The sequence below is a fragment of the Carassius gibelio genome, chromosome A13 (assembly GCF_023724105.1).
Source record: "Carassius gibelio isolate Cgi1373 ecotype wild population from Czech Republic chromosome A13, carGib1.2-hapl.c, whole genome shotgun sequence".
NCBI lineage: Eukaryota > Metazoa > Chordata > Actinopteri > Cypriniformes > Cyprinidae > Carassius > Carassius gibelio.
In genome coordinates, this window is record NC_068383.1 from 5,088,364 (window position 1) to 5,106,281 (window position 17,918).

General features: G+C 34.0%; 1 protein-coding gene across 1 annotated transcript in view; it reads right to left on the reverse strand.

Annotated features, from left to right (window-relative positions):
• Nucleotides 1–17,060, reverse strand: part of LOC128026545 (cadherin-23-like) — a 127,261-nt gene extending 110,201 nt beyond the window's left edge. The window contains exons 1-4 of the mRNA XM_052613805.1: nucleotides 16,970–17,060; nucleotides 1,892–2,034; nucleotides 1,728–1,779; nucleotides 875–963 (exon numbers count right to left, since the gene is read on the reverse strand). Coding sequence (XP_052469765.1) covers nucleotides 875–963; nucleotides 1,728–1,779; nucleotides 1,892–2,034; nucleotides 16,970–17,060 — 375 coding nt within the window. The remainder of the gene's footprint in view (nucleotides 1–874; nucleotides 964–1,727; nucleotides 1,780–1,891; nucleotides 2,035–16,969) is intronic.
• Between the last annotated feature and the right edge of the window lie 858 nt (nucleotides 17,061–17,918).

The window sequence follows — 17,918 nt, forward strand, 5'->3', positions numbered from 1 at the left end:
ACTGCGACTTAAAAGATGATTCAGTGATCCAAAGAGGTAAAAGACAATCAGAGAGACTCTTCACTGAACAATCCAAATCTCTTTGAGTTTCCACAGGTCTGATGAAGAGCGAGAATTATGGGTAAGTGGCCAAACATGTCGGTCCTCCTCTGTCCTCCTAAGTGCAGACATCTTAATCATCAAGCCTCAGTAAACAACATCAGCTAAATACAGCTCTCTCGCTCACACTCGCTCACTCTCACCCTACTTTTATTTTCTCAGAATGACAGATTGAAAAGAGAAAAAAAATATGTGGCTTTGAAGATTTGCGGTGGGGGGGGGGATGTATATAGACATCAGCTGAGGTGTGTGTGCGCTTGCAGAGTGAGAGAGAGAAATTACTCCTTTACTCTACCAAATTACCTCATGTCAGGGATTAGAAGGAGATGGGCCAGACGGATGATGGGAAAAGGAGTGAGGGATAAGTTGAAGTTGGAAGAGTTTTGATTGACAGAGCAGGAGAGTGAAAGACTGTTGATCTTAGTCGGGGGTGACGAATATGACGAAAAAAGAAAGAGATATATAGAAATAAAGAAAATTAAAAAACATTCTCCGCATTCCAAACATATTTGGAATTCATATTTTGAATGAGTCTTATCATAAGACATCGTAAAATCTTTCAAATCACGGGTGCACACTATTTCAATAATTTTTTTAAAAAAGAAAACAATTAAATAAAATATTTATTGTAAAATATATTTAATGTTTAAAAAAATAAAACATTTAAAATAAATTCAAAGTCTCACCCAATATATTTCCATATCAAACAGGACATAACAGTAATTAGCAGATAAATATGAAGGATAATGATTTTGAGTGAAGGGTTGTACATTACCTCTGGTATATGAACAGCATAGGGCTGGTTGAAAAAGGATGGTGCATTGTCATTTACATCTCCGATCTGAATGTTCACTGTATCCTTGACTACCTAAAAAACAATTAAATCAAATAACACATAAAATTTAACTAAATAATAAATAACATTCTATTAACTCTACATTGGATTTCATAAATTAAAAAAAAATCTAAATAATTCAAGTTAGTGTATTGACACTATAATAGAAAAGTTCATCAAGACAATTTTGTAATGGTTTAAATAAGAAATTACACAATCATTAAAACATGGAGTCAGTAAAAAAGTATCTTATTCTCACCAAGGCTGCATTTATTTGATCAAAATATAGTAAGAACAGCTGTATTGTGAATAAACATAACATTTTATTTGAAAATATTTTTTTATGTAATTTATTCCTGTAATGCAAAGGTGAAATTTGATATTAGTTCAGTCTTCACTGACACATGACACGTTTTTTGCTATTACATTTTTTTAGGAAAATTCAAAAGAGCAGCATTGATATACAAATTATATTGAGTAATTGTTATCAATGTAAAAAAAAAAAAAGTTGTGCTGCTTAATATTTTTGTGGAAACTGAATTTTTTTTTCAAGATTGTTAGACGAATAGAAAGTTCCAAAGAACAGCAGTTATTTGAAACATTTTGTAACATTATAAATATCAAATTTACTGTCCACTTCTGATCAATTTAATGCAACCTTGCAGAATTTAAGTATTTCTTTAAAAAAAAACTTGAAATTTTGAACGGTAGTGGAAAGTAAAAAGCAAAGCTTGCACAGACCTTAGAGTCAGATGGGTGGGAAAAAATGGATACTAGATCGATGATCTCTAACTTACCCCTTGACTGTCACTGACTGAGAACTCCACCTGCATCTCTGACTTGGTCTGAATACACAAAAACACAAACAAACAAACAAACAGCAGCATTACATCACTAGCGTCAGCTCCAGCTGGACAGTCATTCAATCCTTTCACCATCTGATCATGGTTTCCGCACCTCCCTGTCAAGCGGCTGTCTCAGCCACACTACCCCAGTCGTCTCCTGCACAGCGAAGTACCGCATGGCCTCTTCCCCCACCACACCAAAAATCAACGGCTCGCCATCCGGATCCACCGCCTGCAGCTGGGTAATGGATGTACCTGAATACACACAGACAGACAGTAAACTACATCAAAAACAAACAATCTTAAAGGGGTCATGAAAAGTTGAATTCTCTTTGATCTTTTGAGATAAAAGACTTGTTGCTCTATGGAAATATAAACTCACTGCCAGGGCCAGAGTTTAATATGATTCTTAATATGAACTTTGGTCTTGTTTTCTAGTAAGAAAGACACCCTTTAAACTAGATAAATTTACCTGAGAAACAACAATATTTGCCCACTGAGTAATATATTTAAAATATAGTTATATACCTGGATACAAACACTGCAAGTGGATATTACCTAATTAATTACCCAATTAAGGGATGTTGGCAAATATGAAACATTTACACATATTAAGTAAACTAAACAGCCCACCTTAGGTATAAATATATCCAACAGCACAGAGGCTACAAAGGATAAATCCCAGTTAGAGTTGAAGTGTGTAATTTTTCTGATACTTTTAAAATATCCCAGTGTGATATGCAGGGACAACTACAGTATAAGCTATTCACAGGTTGGCAAAAGAGTGTAAACACTGTGACTTGTGTTTTGTTTTTAAGTGGCAGGTTCACTTCTGCCGGAACCAGTGATGTGAGTTTGGGAACAATTGTTAAAAGGAGTTTGAAAGCGAAAATTAAAGCTGGAATATACAGCGTTTACACTGGCCATACAATACACATCCCTAGATTACTCACAACCAAACCTTTTCATGGCTCCATACTTTCTGCTTTTAAATGATTTACTGCAATTATATTTATCATAAATTATACTTATGCAGTATCCGCAAATCATTTGATCAAAAATAAAAAGTACCTCAGAAGGCAACATAATCACCTTACTTACTATTCAGAAGAGTGATTAGAAGATTGAGATTGAGAGATTGGAGATTGGATGTTGGTATGTAATAAGAGTGTGTACATGTGTTTATTTGCATATGTGTGTGTAAAGTAGAGCCACGTTTTAAGTCAGTCCAAACACAACAAACTCACAGCAGATGCATGACAACTGAGAACAATATGCAATCCTAAACTGACTCAAAAAAAATGAATCATGTTTGATTTCCTCTGGCTAAATGGAATTATAGTTTGTAGCTAAAAAATTGGAATTTGTGCTTATCAAACAATATTTGCCAATTTGGTAACGTAATTTAAGATACAGCTAAGTGGATACAAACATTACAGGTGGAACTGACCTCAGGGAAATTGGACCAAAAATCTGGGCAAAAGATATATAATGTATTTCAGCCATTAAATTGCAAAGGTAAATTGGACATTCCCAAAATATCTCACATTGTGGAAAGAATTGCTCCTTTAAGTAAGACTTCCTCCAGGTATTTTTAATTTGATGCAAAGTCCTGACCTTGAGAACTAGTTATTTTAATATTACAGTTATTTTCTTCTCTCATTAATCAAATTCTAAACAAAATAAGCCTTTTAAAAGAGGTTCTTCACCCTTTATTGTCTCAGTCCTTCTTCTGAACAGTCTCAATATGCCAAAACCTGCTAAAATATAGTCAAACTAACAACGACATCCTCTGAGCTCTTTATACATCACACACAGAGTCTCTGTGTTTCTGGTAACAGGTGTGTGTTTATGAAGACACCTGGCGAGGGGGTCCCTGACTCATTCCAGTTTTAGTTCTGCTGATGGCACCAGGCACCTAATGCTGCAAATTCTACATTAATGAGAAAGACCAACAAACAGATCAGACTCAATCCCTTCCACAGCCATAAACACACACACAGACTCAGAATCAGACTCATGCATGCAAAAGCACTCACATACAGTACAGTACATATGGTGCTAGCAACACCAAGGCCTTGGGTTCAGTACCCAAGGACCAAAAGTATACTTTGGATAACAACAACCTCTGCAAAATGCTCAAATAGATAAACGAAATATCCCATAGCAATCAATACACATATTCACGATATATCGGGTGAAATTTTACAACCTCTTTCATATGTAGTCACATCCAGCCACTTTAAAGGTCAATAAGTTAAACCACATGCACATACACGTTTATTATAGTGCTGTATGAAAGAGGGGTAAAAACACCTCTAATTAATGAGAGGATTTATGAACTTCGCTCTCTGTTTATAATGAGATTTATGCTAATTCTGCTGCTTTCAGTGTGAGTTATAATGTGATCGAAGATGGTGCAATTTAAGTGTTTTACGTTACACTTATTAGTAAAGACTTCCCCCTCTCTCAAATCATTTCAACAGCATTTGGCATTGGCATGGTGATAAGCTAATAATGTCTGTGTGTGTGTGTGTGTGCTCTTGTTTTTGTGACATATCAGGACACAACTCTGTATAATGACATGGGTATGACAGGTATTACAAGGGGGGGGGTTGACTTATGAGGAATATATATAATTATGTTATTATAACTCTAATAAGCACAAAAACACATTTCAATTGTTTTATTTGGGAAATTATTCTGACATTTTTTTAACCATACTTTTATAACATTAATTATCTAAAACAGTAAATGATACTTAATAAATATAATAATTAAAAATGATTAAAAATATATTTTATTTATATTTCTAATGATTATTAATAATTTTTGAAAGTTTTGACTTTGACCTCCGTCTTTGATGTATTTTTTTTCTCTAGTCAAAATGCAGAATGGGATTGCGTTACATGTAACAAAAGACTGTAAGCATAAAATACATAATACAAATAAATATTTTAAATATATATTCAAAAATATTTTAATCATACTTCTTGGTATAAGATGAATTATAATAAATAAAATATAATACAACCAACTTATATTAAATACATTTGATTATAAATTATCACAAATATTTTATTTATTTATTTTTTTATTTTATTTTTAATCATTCTAAATTATATTAATAAACATTTCTCAATTCCCCAGGATGGATTTGTTCACTTGTTGCATTATGGGATTGTATAATCTACAATCCTAAGCACCAAAACACATAATACAAATAAATATTTATATTATTCTAATACATCTTTATCCATATTTGTTGGTATTAAATATTGCAAATATATAATGTATTTTAAACAATTCATATAATTGATGTTGTAATGGATTAATGATTATCAATTGTCACAACCTGAAAACAGTTCCTCAGAAAAAAATCCTCAGTAGGCAACATAAGCATGCAAATTAGCATTTACAGTTGTCCCATCAGAAGCACACTATGAAGGCAGTTCACTAGGTATTGAAACAGAGCTGTGTGTTTATATGTAAGTATGTGTAAAGCAGTGACACTCACATTCTCTCTGTTTCTCTCTGGCTCGAGCTGATAGATGACACTATTGAGGCAACAGTGAGCCCAGTATTATGCTTATGACTGATACACTGCACATTAACACACCACACAGCCGAGAAGAACTAACAAGAGCAATGTGCCTGTGGGCTCATCTCCCTCTCTCTCTCTCTCTCTCTCTCTCTCTCTCTCTCCCCCCCCCCCACTCCGTTGCAGTCACATGCCCGTCTCAGCAAGTGTGTAGAATGTTTTATATCAGTGAACCTAACTCATCTCGATGGCACAACACTATCTGAAAAAACACAAACAGAAACTCCCGGACAAAACAACATTAAATCTGACTGCCACAGGTGATTAGAATGACGAATGAGTACAGAACCCTGAACATTTGTGTACAGCCTACAAGGATTGATCACCCAAAAATGATATTTCTATAATCGTGTAATATCTAAATGTCATCTCAAACCTGTACACTCCCTTTCACAAAACACAAAAAGTAAGATGTTCAGCATAACAAATAATCAGATAGCAGCCAAAGACTGCCAAGCTTAAAAAAAGAACAAAATAGCACTATAAAAGTAGTTCATATGACTCATGAGCTATATTTCGAGTCTTCTGATGCCACATGATAGCTTTCTGTGTGGAACATCATTCAGTGATAATCAAAAAATTCAGAAGACTTGGAATACCGTGCATGAGTCATATGGACTAATGATACTGAATAGCTATTTATAATTTGAATCCAATAGACACCAAAAAAAAATGGTGAAAAGAGTAATTTTGTGCACTATTATTATTTTAATATATATTTTAACATGTTATTTATTTATGTGATGCAAAGCTGAATTTTCAGCTTCATTATTCAGTCTTCACTGTCACATGATCCTTCAGAAATGATTCTAATATGCTGATTTGTTTCTCAATTTTTATCGATTATCTCTGCTCAATTGTTAATATGGTTATTATTAAAAAACAGTTTTTGCTGAAACATGAGACATTTTTTTAGAATCTTTTGATGAACAGAAAGTTCAAAAGAGCAGCATTTATTTGAACATTTATTTTTGACACAATATAAATGTTTTCACAGTCACTTTTGATGTATCTGTGCTGAATTAATAAGTAATTTGAATTCATTGTTTAATATCAATAACCCCAATCTTTTTATGTGCTATGGTTTCCACAAATACTTTAAGTAGCAAAAAAATAATAATAATTTAACACTGATAATTAATAAGAAAAGTTTCTCGAGCATCAAATCAGCATATTAGAATGAGACTTCTTTTAAAAAGATATTAATAATTCCATATTTTTTAATGGTAGTGTATGTACTATAGTACTGAATGATTACCAAATTCATGGTGTTTTACATGGTTCTCCAATGCAACGGTATTACTATACGATGATACCTGTCCAAAACCTTTATAGGTTAGTGCATCCAGCTCATGAAATACACATTAACTTCTAGATTATAATAGAAGACATGTATAGGTGGCTAGCATGTGTGTGGGGGTAAAAAAGAAAGAAAAAACAAAAACAAAAAGAGAATGAAAGACAGAGAGAGGACGATATATGAGATGTGATTGTATAGAGAGGCTGGCAGTCAAGTGTTTTATGTAGCTCCTGGTCTGTTGGAGAGGAGGACGCTGGGGCCAGTAAATCAGCTCAGAGAGAGCATCCATCCCTGGGTAGATCAATAGAATTTCAGCCCCTGTGACTACACAAAAGCTCCTCTGGGGGCCCACATGGGCCTGGGGTCACCACTCACCATCAGACTGCCAACTTTATTACTATCATCTCAACTGTAATGTTGTACTGCAACGGAGACATACACACAAACAAACACAAACAATAAATGGAGAGTAAATCGAGACTTTTGTGACTCCCAGAAAAAGGCCATCATATGACTCCTCTCTAGTATTTTAAAACAGATTTCCAGTGTCCTCAGATTTGCCAAGATACCAAAGTCAAAGTTAGAGGTCATGTACTGTATATCAGTCCGTTTCTTATCTAGTCTGAAGTCCAAATGATCCCACCTACACTAAACACATTATTTTTATTGTTCTATACTCTGCCAACAATTCTCAATTGTTTCTTTTTTTTTTTTCTTATAATTCCAAAAAGGAATTTTAGAAGAAACATCTGAGACATGAGCTCTGAAAGAGCAGTGTCTGAGCATTAACATCAAAATGTAATTAATATAAACAATTAATAAATTATTCAGAGGTGTTATATTTAATACTACCAGGACATGTTACTGATTTAAAAATAAAATAAAATTAATAAACAGAATGTACTGTTACAGAATGCATGGGTCTTGAAACGTATTTAAAAAATGTAAACTATTTTTAACTAGACATTCAACTTTAAAATGCAACACTTATAGCGTAAGAGGTTGAAAAACGGTTGCACTTTATTTTACAGTATGTGTACTATCATGTACTTATAGTGTACTTACAGTGTATTTATCTAAGAAAGTTCTGGTAATACAAGGTAACTACATGGGGTAGGGTTAGGTTTAGGGGTAGGTTCAGGGTTAGTACCTAGTTATTACATAGTTATTATAATTACTATAATAAGTACATAGTATGTACATGGGGAACAGGACTGTAAAATAAAATGCTACCTGAAAAACAATAAGGTGTGATGCAAAGATGTCCATTTGACACTTACTTTAATATATACCAAAAGTTAAAACCAAAATATAGGAAAAAGAAATCAGAAGCATCCTGACATCTGAGTTAAATAAGGGGGAATTTCTTTCTTTTTTTTACTTTGAAAATACACTGACATTTTGTTTAAGTAAAATAATACTTTTATTCAGTACAGATGCATTAAATTGATCAAAAGTGATGGCATAGACATTTCTAATAAATTTTAAATAAATCCTGTGATTCTAATAATAATCTAAACAATTCAAAATCTTTTTGGAAAACAAAAAGTTTTCAAATTCAAATCGATTTCAACCACTGCATATGTTCGGCCATTATTTTAAAGGCCCAATCCCACTTCTACCCCTTAGCCCTTCCCCTTTCCAACCAAAAGAGAATTGAGAAATTGGTGTCTCAATTTTTTTTTTTTGGTTGGAGGGGTAGGGGTAAGGGGAAGGGCCAGATAGCCCTTCAAATGAAGATTTTTCAGGACCACACTTCAAACGAAGGGGTATGAATTATCATGGCAACATGGCTGCTACAGCAAACAAAAAGAAACATAAATGTAAGGGGTATAAAAAAGAATTGGGATTTGGCCTAACTGTATTAAATAATTATAGGTCTATTTCAAAACTGTCTATTTTGGCTATGGTTCTGGAATCGCTTGTGAATGATCAATTGAAAGAGTTTTTATCTTCTAAAAATGTCCTATAAGATTTCCAATCCAGTTTTAGGAAAAAACATTTGTAAAAGTATTAAATGACTAATGGTTTCACTGGATAACAAAAACTACTCTTTTTAATTGATTTATCCAAAGCTTTTGATTCTGTAGATCACAAAATTCTGAAGCAGAGGCTACTTTGCGTAGGTTTATAAGTAAATGCTGCTGGATGGTTCGTTAATTACTTATTGGATAGATCTCAGTGTATAGATATAGAGGAGCTCACTTCTAGTACTCTGAATGTAAACATCGGTGTACCACAGGGATCAGTCCTTGGGCCATTATTATTTATTTAATATTGGATTCATATTTGATTGCAGTTCAGAAAACACTGAGCGATTTTAAACTTGTTTTTAAATGTGGGAAAATCTAAACTTATAAAAAAAAAAAAAAAGTCTACACTTTTAAATTCATGCCCAATTACTACTTTTCAAAGGTAGTATCTGAGTATAAATATCTGGGATTTTTAATTGATGATTATCTTTCTTTTGGGCCTTTATGTTCAGCACCTTGTGAGAAAACTGAAGTCGAAACTGGGCCACTTTTTTTAAGAGTAAAGTCTTGTCTTTCTTTTGAGGCAAGAAAGAGATTGGTAGCAGCTACTTTTCTGTCAGGTTTGGATTATTGTGATATCATTTATATGCAGGCACCTTAGCATTGTTTGCAGACATTGGATTTGGTTTATCATGCACATTAAGGTTTATCTTAAATTCAAAAGCCCTTTAGTCATTGTCATCCCGTCGACTCAAACTAAAGTTTGTCACTAAAGTTCATACTAAAATAGGTCAACGGGCATTTAGTTATGCTGCTTCATCTGACTGGAATTAATTACAAGATAAGTTATCCTTAAAAGAGTTGGTATCGCTAAATTATTTGAAAAATATTTTAAAGAATATAGTTTTAAAAGTCATTTGATTGTAAATGTTTTGAGTGACTTGTGTATAAACAAATATTTTTAAATAGTTTCATGTGGAACTAAATGTGCTGCCTATCTTGGCTAGGACCCTCTTGTAAATGAGATTCTAAATCTCAAGAGTTTAATTTCCTGGTTAAATAAAGGTTTAAATAAATAAATAAAATAAAATTTTTAACTTTTTCTATTCATCAACAAATCCTTCAAATAAATAAATAAAAACAACAACAACAAAAAATATATCTAAATCAACATATTAGAATTATTTCTGAAGGATCAGGTGACACTAAAGACTGAAGTAATGATGGTGAAAATTCATCTTTACCATCACAGGAATAACCGCATTGTAAAATAAATTAAGATCGAAAAATATAGAAAATAATATTTCATAATATTACTGTTTTTACTGTGTTTTCGATCAAATAACTGCAGCCTTGAGTATACAAGACTTCTTTCGAAAACTTCTGAAAGTATTTCTGTTACAAATTCTTCTAAAAATAAATATTAATGTTTAATAATAAAAAATGCTTTGCTTCTGAGAATTTCTTCTTTTTTTTTTTTTTTAAGGGAGCAGTGAAAAAAATATCTAAACTACTCAACTAAGGGAAAATAATCCTCATTGTTGATCTATTATATTATTGCCCAGCATTATTAATAATAAGAGAGAGACATGAAGAGCACAGTTAAACCGGAAAGAGCTCTATTACGTTATCTCATTGTCACTCAGTCTCATGTACAATCATGCAGATATCATCAGTCTTTGCCCCGTCGAAAGCAGCATCGCGCATGCAGGCGATAAACCGCACAAGTTCCACGACTGCAACTCTGATCCATGATTCACAGCCTCGAATTCATTACCCATTGTGTTAATGGCGGGTGTTTCATTAATAGGGCTGAACTGTAAATCAAAGAGGCTGTTAATTGGCTTTGTGTCATAATCTCCGTCTAAAGCTGTTCTTCATCCATGTGCCCGTAATGTCTTAACGCCTGAGTTTCCTCTCCACTAATGAGCACAGGCACTGAAGCACAGGAGCCCTAATTTGTTTATGGACTATTGAAAAAGGTTAGTACTCCCCCCTCAGAGCATGAGTTATGGTACACTCCCTAATGTGTTCAAGGAGAAGGTAAATACCATGAGCCACGTTTAAGGGGGGGGGGAGAAAAGGCGTAAACAGCATAAATGATTGATTTGAATGGAACTGGTTCCAGAGTTGAATGCAGGCAATGTTAGGTCTCTCTCGGGGGGATCCGTGCAAATCTGTTTCTGCTCATGTTTTATATGTTTTATATGAGCATATTTCCATGCATAATTTGACCTGCAATCCCAAATTTATCCCATTTGATAGACCCCCGAGGAGTCAACATAATCTAATCTGACCAAACCCCCTTCAGTGACTCACTGTGCCCCAACCATAAATGACTTTAAGGCCCCGTCCACACGGAGATGCGTTTCTGTGAATACGCACACATTTTTTATCGGATAGGCGTTTCGTCCACACGCATCCGGCGTTTTCGTAAGGTGAAACCACTATTTTTGGAAACCGGGTCCCAGAGTGGATAAATTTGAAAACGCCGTCTTTGCGTTTTCGTCTGGACGGCTAATCCGTATATTTTCTGAATCGATGACGTCAGCAGCCCACGTCTCCCCCATAGTCAGACACCTCTACGTCACGTAACAGCAACAAAAACATGAACAAACACTGAACGATTGTCTTTTTATTAACTAACATTAACACTGATTAATAAATGTATTGTTCTATGTTCGTTTGTGTACCATGCGCAAGGTTTATGAGCATAGTCCAAGTCTTCTTCTCTGTTTTTAGTGTATCTCTGTGTCAGAAATACAGCGCCACACACTGGTCTGGCATGTATACTACATCATTATGCGGTTTCGTGTGGACGCTGATATTTCTTGAGACGAGGAAAAAAAGATCGGATTGGGGTAAGCTCCGTCTCCGTGTGGACGGGGCCTAAATGTCAGAGTGGGTTTGTTATCTGTGAGGGACATTCACATCAGGAGTTTCACACACACACACACACACACACGCACGCACACACACACGTTTTGTTCCTCAAACTAGTGAGCTGCCTTTCGTAAAACCCTCTAAAAATGAAACATCTGCACATGGAACGCTAATTCTGGCAAAGTGTCAAGAATAATCTATTTACAACTGATCTGACATCACTATGTTGCTAAACTAAGACTATTAGTCATAACCCAAAATACTGGGAAAAATGATTATTTAAATTAAACAATTTGTATTGTATACTATACACACACCACTGTTAAAAAAGTTTGGGGTAGGTTTTAGTCAATTAATGCTCAAATTAAGAACAGTGAAATACTGATTGTGAAATATTGTTCCTATTTATTTATTTATTGTTTTTTAAAGTGATATATAATTGACAAAAAGCTCATTTTTCATTAGCCATCACCCAATTCATTCTAATATGCTGATTTTTTTCTTAATAAACATTTATTATTAATAATGAATTTGTGCTTACTAATTTTATGAAAACCGTGATACTTTTCCATGGTTTATTAATGAACAGATAGTTCAAAATAAATGAAATGTATTCTAATCTAAAAATTATCAGTTTTTTATCAATTTAATGAAACCTTTCTGGATAAAAATGTCATTTTTTTAATGACCCCAAAATTTTGAATGATTGTTTATACAACAACAACAAAAATAATAACAATACAGTCAAAATATATTTAATTAGGTATATAATGTTTAGGGAGGAAGTAAAATTAAAACAAACTTTTACATAAATTCATATAACTGCAAAAAGTGTAATTTTAAATAATACAATAACTTTTTGAATCATGGGAAAAAGTCAGAAGTTTGTAGGACTTATAGATAAATACACCTAAAAAAACCTGTACTTTATTTATATAGAATATATTTAATACATTTCAGCTTAGCTGAGGGTTCAAGAAACACTTACTTTCCCTGAATTCTACTACTTACTAAATTGATCTGAATTGTATTTTAAGTAATTCCTCTACCTTGAATTTCTATTCAGTTTCCTGTGAGGCATGGCCAATTCAATTCAAATCCACATTCATGAATTAAAAGCCAATTCTTCAATTCAGAATTTAACCAGAGCCTGCTGTCTGGATATACCCTGGTATGAAGCAGAATCTCTACTGGCCGACACATTTCTATGAACCGTCATACCTTCCAGCTAGTCAGCACATTTACATACAGAGAGCCTGTGTGTGTGTGTGTGTGTGTGTGTTCTACAAAGGCATATTTGGGCACCTCCAGACGGCTCATTTCCATGGGTAAAGCTCCAGAGAGCACGCTGGGTCAGTCCCTCAGGAGAGCTATCAAACACTACTGATAAAGACTGTGTCAAATCACACCAGTACAAAAATAAACACTATATTCATGACAACATGGGGTTAAGTGCTAGACAGGAAAATTATAATCATCCAAAAACAATGCTAAAACGAAAGCTCTACAATGAAAAACATTAAAGCTTTTGCTCGCTGTCAGCAAGAGAGGTGCTCGAGCAGGGGACTAGACTTGAGCTCTAAATTGCACCTTCCGGATCCAATTAATTTTAGGATGTAAATGAAGTAGTGGAAGTCTTTGCCAAATATTCATTCTATCAATCCTAATAACAACACGACAAAGAAAATTGTTATAAATGGCTCAGGAAAATTTGTCCCAAAATTGGAAGGATTGCCAAAGGATTGCCATTGCCATTTTGCAAAAATTGCAAAAAAGTATGCTGCAAAAATGAATAAATGATTAAATAAATAAATTCAGCAAAAATATTATATTTCTTATAAATACACTAAATATTTAATATAAATGACATGTGCACCAGTGTGATTATTTCCAACAATCAGAGTTGGCTAAATCAAAGTAAGATTTATTGCTATTAAAATTAAAATTGTATATGCCACATACTGTATTTTACTACAGTTATGGATTTCATGATCATGAGCAAAATAGCATTAATATGAGGTGAAGTTTAATTGCAATATTGCATAGTTCTCATTATCATTGCAAGTAAATGTAGTTACACAAATATGCAGAATTTATTAGCTTTACTGAATTAATAAATATCATAAAAGTCTCTCTCTCTCTCTCTCTCTCTCTGTCTGTCTGGTTTCAGTCTAGAGCATGGTTGATGTCAGAAACAAGAGACTGATGGAGGTCTAAGTCCAGCTCTAAATGACTCGTGTGTTTTAACACACACACACACACACACACAGACCTTGGGCCAGTGTGTATTAATCCTGCTGATTTATGGTTAAATCTGTCACGCTTCAGGAGAGCGTACCCTTCGCCTCTATCACCTTATGGTTCAACAATGCACATACGAGCAGGAACAAGCACACTCACACCACACATGCTCTCACACACTACTCAAGATTATAGATCAGAAACATGAAACATTTGAATATCATTCCCATATCAGAGGACACCAATGGCTAATTACTGCCACTGTAATTATACAGTACATACATGCTGCATGCTGCATGTTATTATTCTATACTCTAACATACAGACAAGCTTGTGTAATTCATACTGCACAACTGCATATTGTGGTTAAACCTATATCCTCTTGCTCTGTGTCATTAAATAGTAATAATAACCTATTAATAGTATAATATCCAGCAGGGAGCTATGGCCTCGGGGAACTGGGTTGAGGTAAGACTATGATGGACAGTGACTGGTCACGATCGGATAGTGTTCTGGGGTCTAATCTGTCTATTTCAGGATTGAGTCTGTGACACAATGTGTGTGATAAATAATTAATAAAACAAACAGCACGGCAAACACGCACACAGAAGATTCCACTTGACACAAAGTGTGCATTGTGAAAAATCATGCACAAACACCCTTTACTCAGGTCCCATTTAGCTGTCAGAAGTCTGGAGCATTTAAAAAGCCATCCAAGAACTCCAAAGCTATCACACACCTCACTAACACCACTCACATTACTTTTCTCTCATACTTTTCTCTTCTTTTAGTGTGGCAAGTGACAGAGAGTGTTTTAGGGGACATTAGAAATGTTTGGGTAGAGCCTCGGGAGGAGCCTTCAAGGTTAGCTAATAAAATGAGCAAAGCAGAAGGATCCTGACAGGAAGAAGAAAATCCATTCTGTCTGAATAGGAGTCAAGGGAGAAGACTATGTATGAAAAGTGAAAGTGAAAAGTGACGTGACATTCAGCCAAGTATGGTGACCCATACTCAGAATTTGTGCTCTGCATTTAACCCATCCGAAGTGCACACACACAGAGCAGTGAACACACACACACACACTGTGAACACACACCCTGAGCAGTGGGCAGCCATTTATGCTGCGGTGCCCGGGGAGCAGTTGGGGGTTCGATGCCTTGCTCAAGGGCACCTAAGTCGTGGTATTGAAGGTGGAGAGAGAACTGTACATGCACTCCCCCCACCCACAATTCCTGCCTGCCTGAGACTCAAACTCACAACCCTTCAATTGGAAGTCCGACTCTCTAACCGTTAGGCCACGACTTCCCTAATGACTCTACATAGCTAATAATGTTAATTATTCTCAATGGTGATTCAATTTAGTACATTATATAAACAGTAATTTAGTCAAATTACTGTTAAAATTAATTATATATATTTAGTATATATGTATATATATATATATATATATATATATATATATAATGTATAGTACAGACCAAAAGTTTGGATACACCTTCTCATTCAAAGAGTTTTCTTTATTTTCATGATAATGAAAATTGTAGATTCACACTGGAGGCATCAAAACTATGAATTAACACATTGGTCTGGACTGTATATATATATATATATATATATATATATATATATATATATATATATATATATATATATATATATATATATATTTTTTTTTTTTTTTTTTTTTTTTTTTTTTTTTTTAATACAAAGTGTATAAATATTTAATTATTTCATCAATATATTATTATTTTTACACAGCTGTAAAAATAATGGTAATTTTTGTGATACTGCAATGCAAAAAAATAAATTTGAGGGAAATGTGCTTAGTTGTATCAGTGATTGTAAAAATAGGCTACACTTAAATTATTAAGTATATATTGATAATAATATATAACTATAATATATTTAGACTTAATATAAATATAATATATTTTGACTTAATATAAATAAACATATTAATACAAATATGTATAAAATAAAAAAGTGAAATGACTTACCATTATCACTAAATATTTCTTCCCGCTTCACAAGTCAGGACATTTACAAATCTGAAGGAGAGCTACAATACACAGTATTCTTGACACACACACATACACACACACATACACTTCTCTCACCTGAAAACCTCTTCTGTTGACCTCTAAGACCTGTGCATTATCTGGAGTGGAGTTCAATCAAAACTAAGGAAACTCTAATGTGTGTGTTTTCACTCACAGGTTCAGCCATTTCAAGCCTCTCAATCACAGCAGCAATCCTTCCTCGCTTCTCTTACCCCATCCTTTCTTTTCACACCTATTCACTTAAACGACAAACACTTGGAGAGAGTGCTTGCCCTCACTGCTGTCGACCGCAGAGCTGTCCGTCACTCAGGGTTACCATGGAAGCAGGGCTGTGCCAGAAGAGTGTGCTCCAGTGTGTGCCACTGTCACATATTTGTCCAAAACATTTCAAAAACTAGTGAACTGCAGTGCTGTCTCCTGCTGTCTACATGTGCAGCTGCTTTCTAAGTATTAATTCAGCATAAATTAAAGGCAGTGCAACAATTTTACAAATTAAATATATTCTTCCTGTTTTTACGCAGCAGTAATGACAATTAGGTGTTTTATTGAGTTATTTTATTTATTAATAAAACAAATGTGCATTACTGTAATGGAGATATTGCCTAATATTAAAATTTAAAAATAAATAAAATAAAATTCCCGATCCTGCCCCACATCACTTCCTGTTAACATACTGGCAAATTAATAAATAATAAAGGCAAAAATGCAAAAATAAATATTTAAAAATTAATAATAATAAATAGACAACTTTAATAAAACATGTAAAAAAAATTAAAATATATATTGACAGAATTTTCCATTAGCATGCAACTGAGTAAAAGGTCTTAAAATAAAATAAAATGAAATAAAATGAAATTTTAGTAAAATTTGTAATTAGTTTATATATATATTTCAAAACTAAAATTATTGCTTCATCTATCATCTTGGATGGATTTTCTGTTTTGCTGAGCTTGTTGCAATGCATTTTGAGATTACATTCTCTAAGATAGATGCATGTGATAAAGCTACTTTTCAGACTTTGCATATGAAGTGCATATATAGTCTTTAAATGTTGCCTTCATGGACAGGTCACTAGGTATTGGAGTCTTTAAGTCTTTATCTATCTGTTGGCCGGTTGACTCGCTCCCGTTACCCGTGGCTGCGCTCGTGACAGTGAGGTCACAGAGGTTGGCGGCTGGAGGATTAAGGTGGGCCGCTTCGGTCTCCAGGTCACAGGAGTCCATGGCCACTAGACAGACAGACAGATGTGTGGCTGAGAGTCTGGGCGTTTGTGTGTGTGTGTGACTCTATTGCGTCTGCTTGAGTTTGTACTGCTCCTTTCGAAGCTCTTAAAAATCTGCAGATGTTATGGATTATAAATGAACTAATTATTTGCCATGCTCATTAGCTCTAGGTCCTAATTAGCTTAAATTAATATTGGTTTTGATAAAGACAATAACTGAGGAAAATTGGCAATTGACCTTCTCAGTTAATCTGAAGAGGAAAAGAAGAGAAAGAAAGAGAGACCAAAGGTAAACAAAGAAAGAGTGCATAAAACCTTTCGGCATGACAGCTGAATAAAATGCACACATCAGCTCTGCTCCAGAACCTACTGAGATACTTTGGAAGGCACAATTTTAAGAAATTTAGAGGCAGAGTGTAGCTCTGATATACCTTCCTCTGGACAAATTCATAGAGAAGATGATTCCATAATGCACAGTAACAAGCTCCATGAAAAGAATTCAGCCAAGAAATGTTGATTATCATTCTATTAGTTGCTCTCGGTCTTGTTGTTATGAAATGCAAACAACCTGATCACTGAGCACTGTTCCTATACCAAACTGAAAATCAGTGGACAGTTTCAATCCAAAAAAAACTTTTTTATATAGTTGCTAAGTCATGCAATTATTGTGTTGCCATGATTAATTATTGATGTCACCCTCAATTACTCATGTCCATTTCCATTCAATGCAAAAAAAGTAAAAAAAAAAAAAAAACATACAAAATGAAAAATAAATGAATAAATACATGTATATAAATATATGCTGTACACTACCATTCAAAAGTTGGGCATCTGAAAGATTTTGTAATGTTTTTAAAAG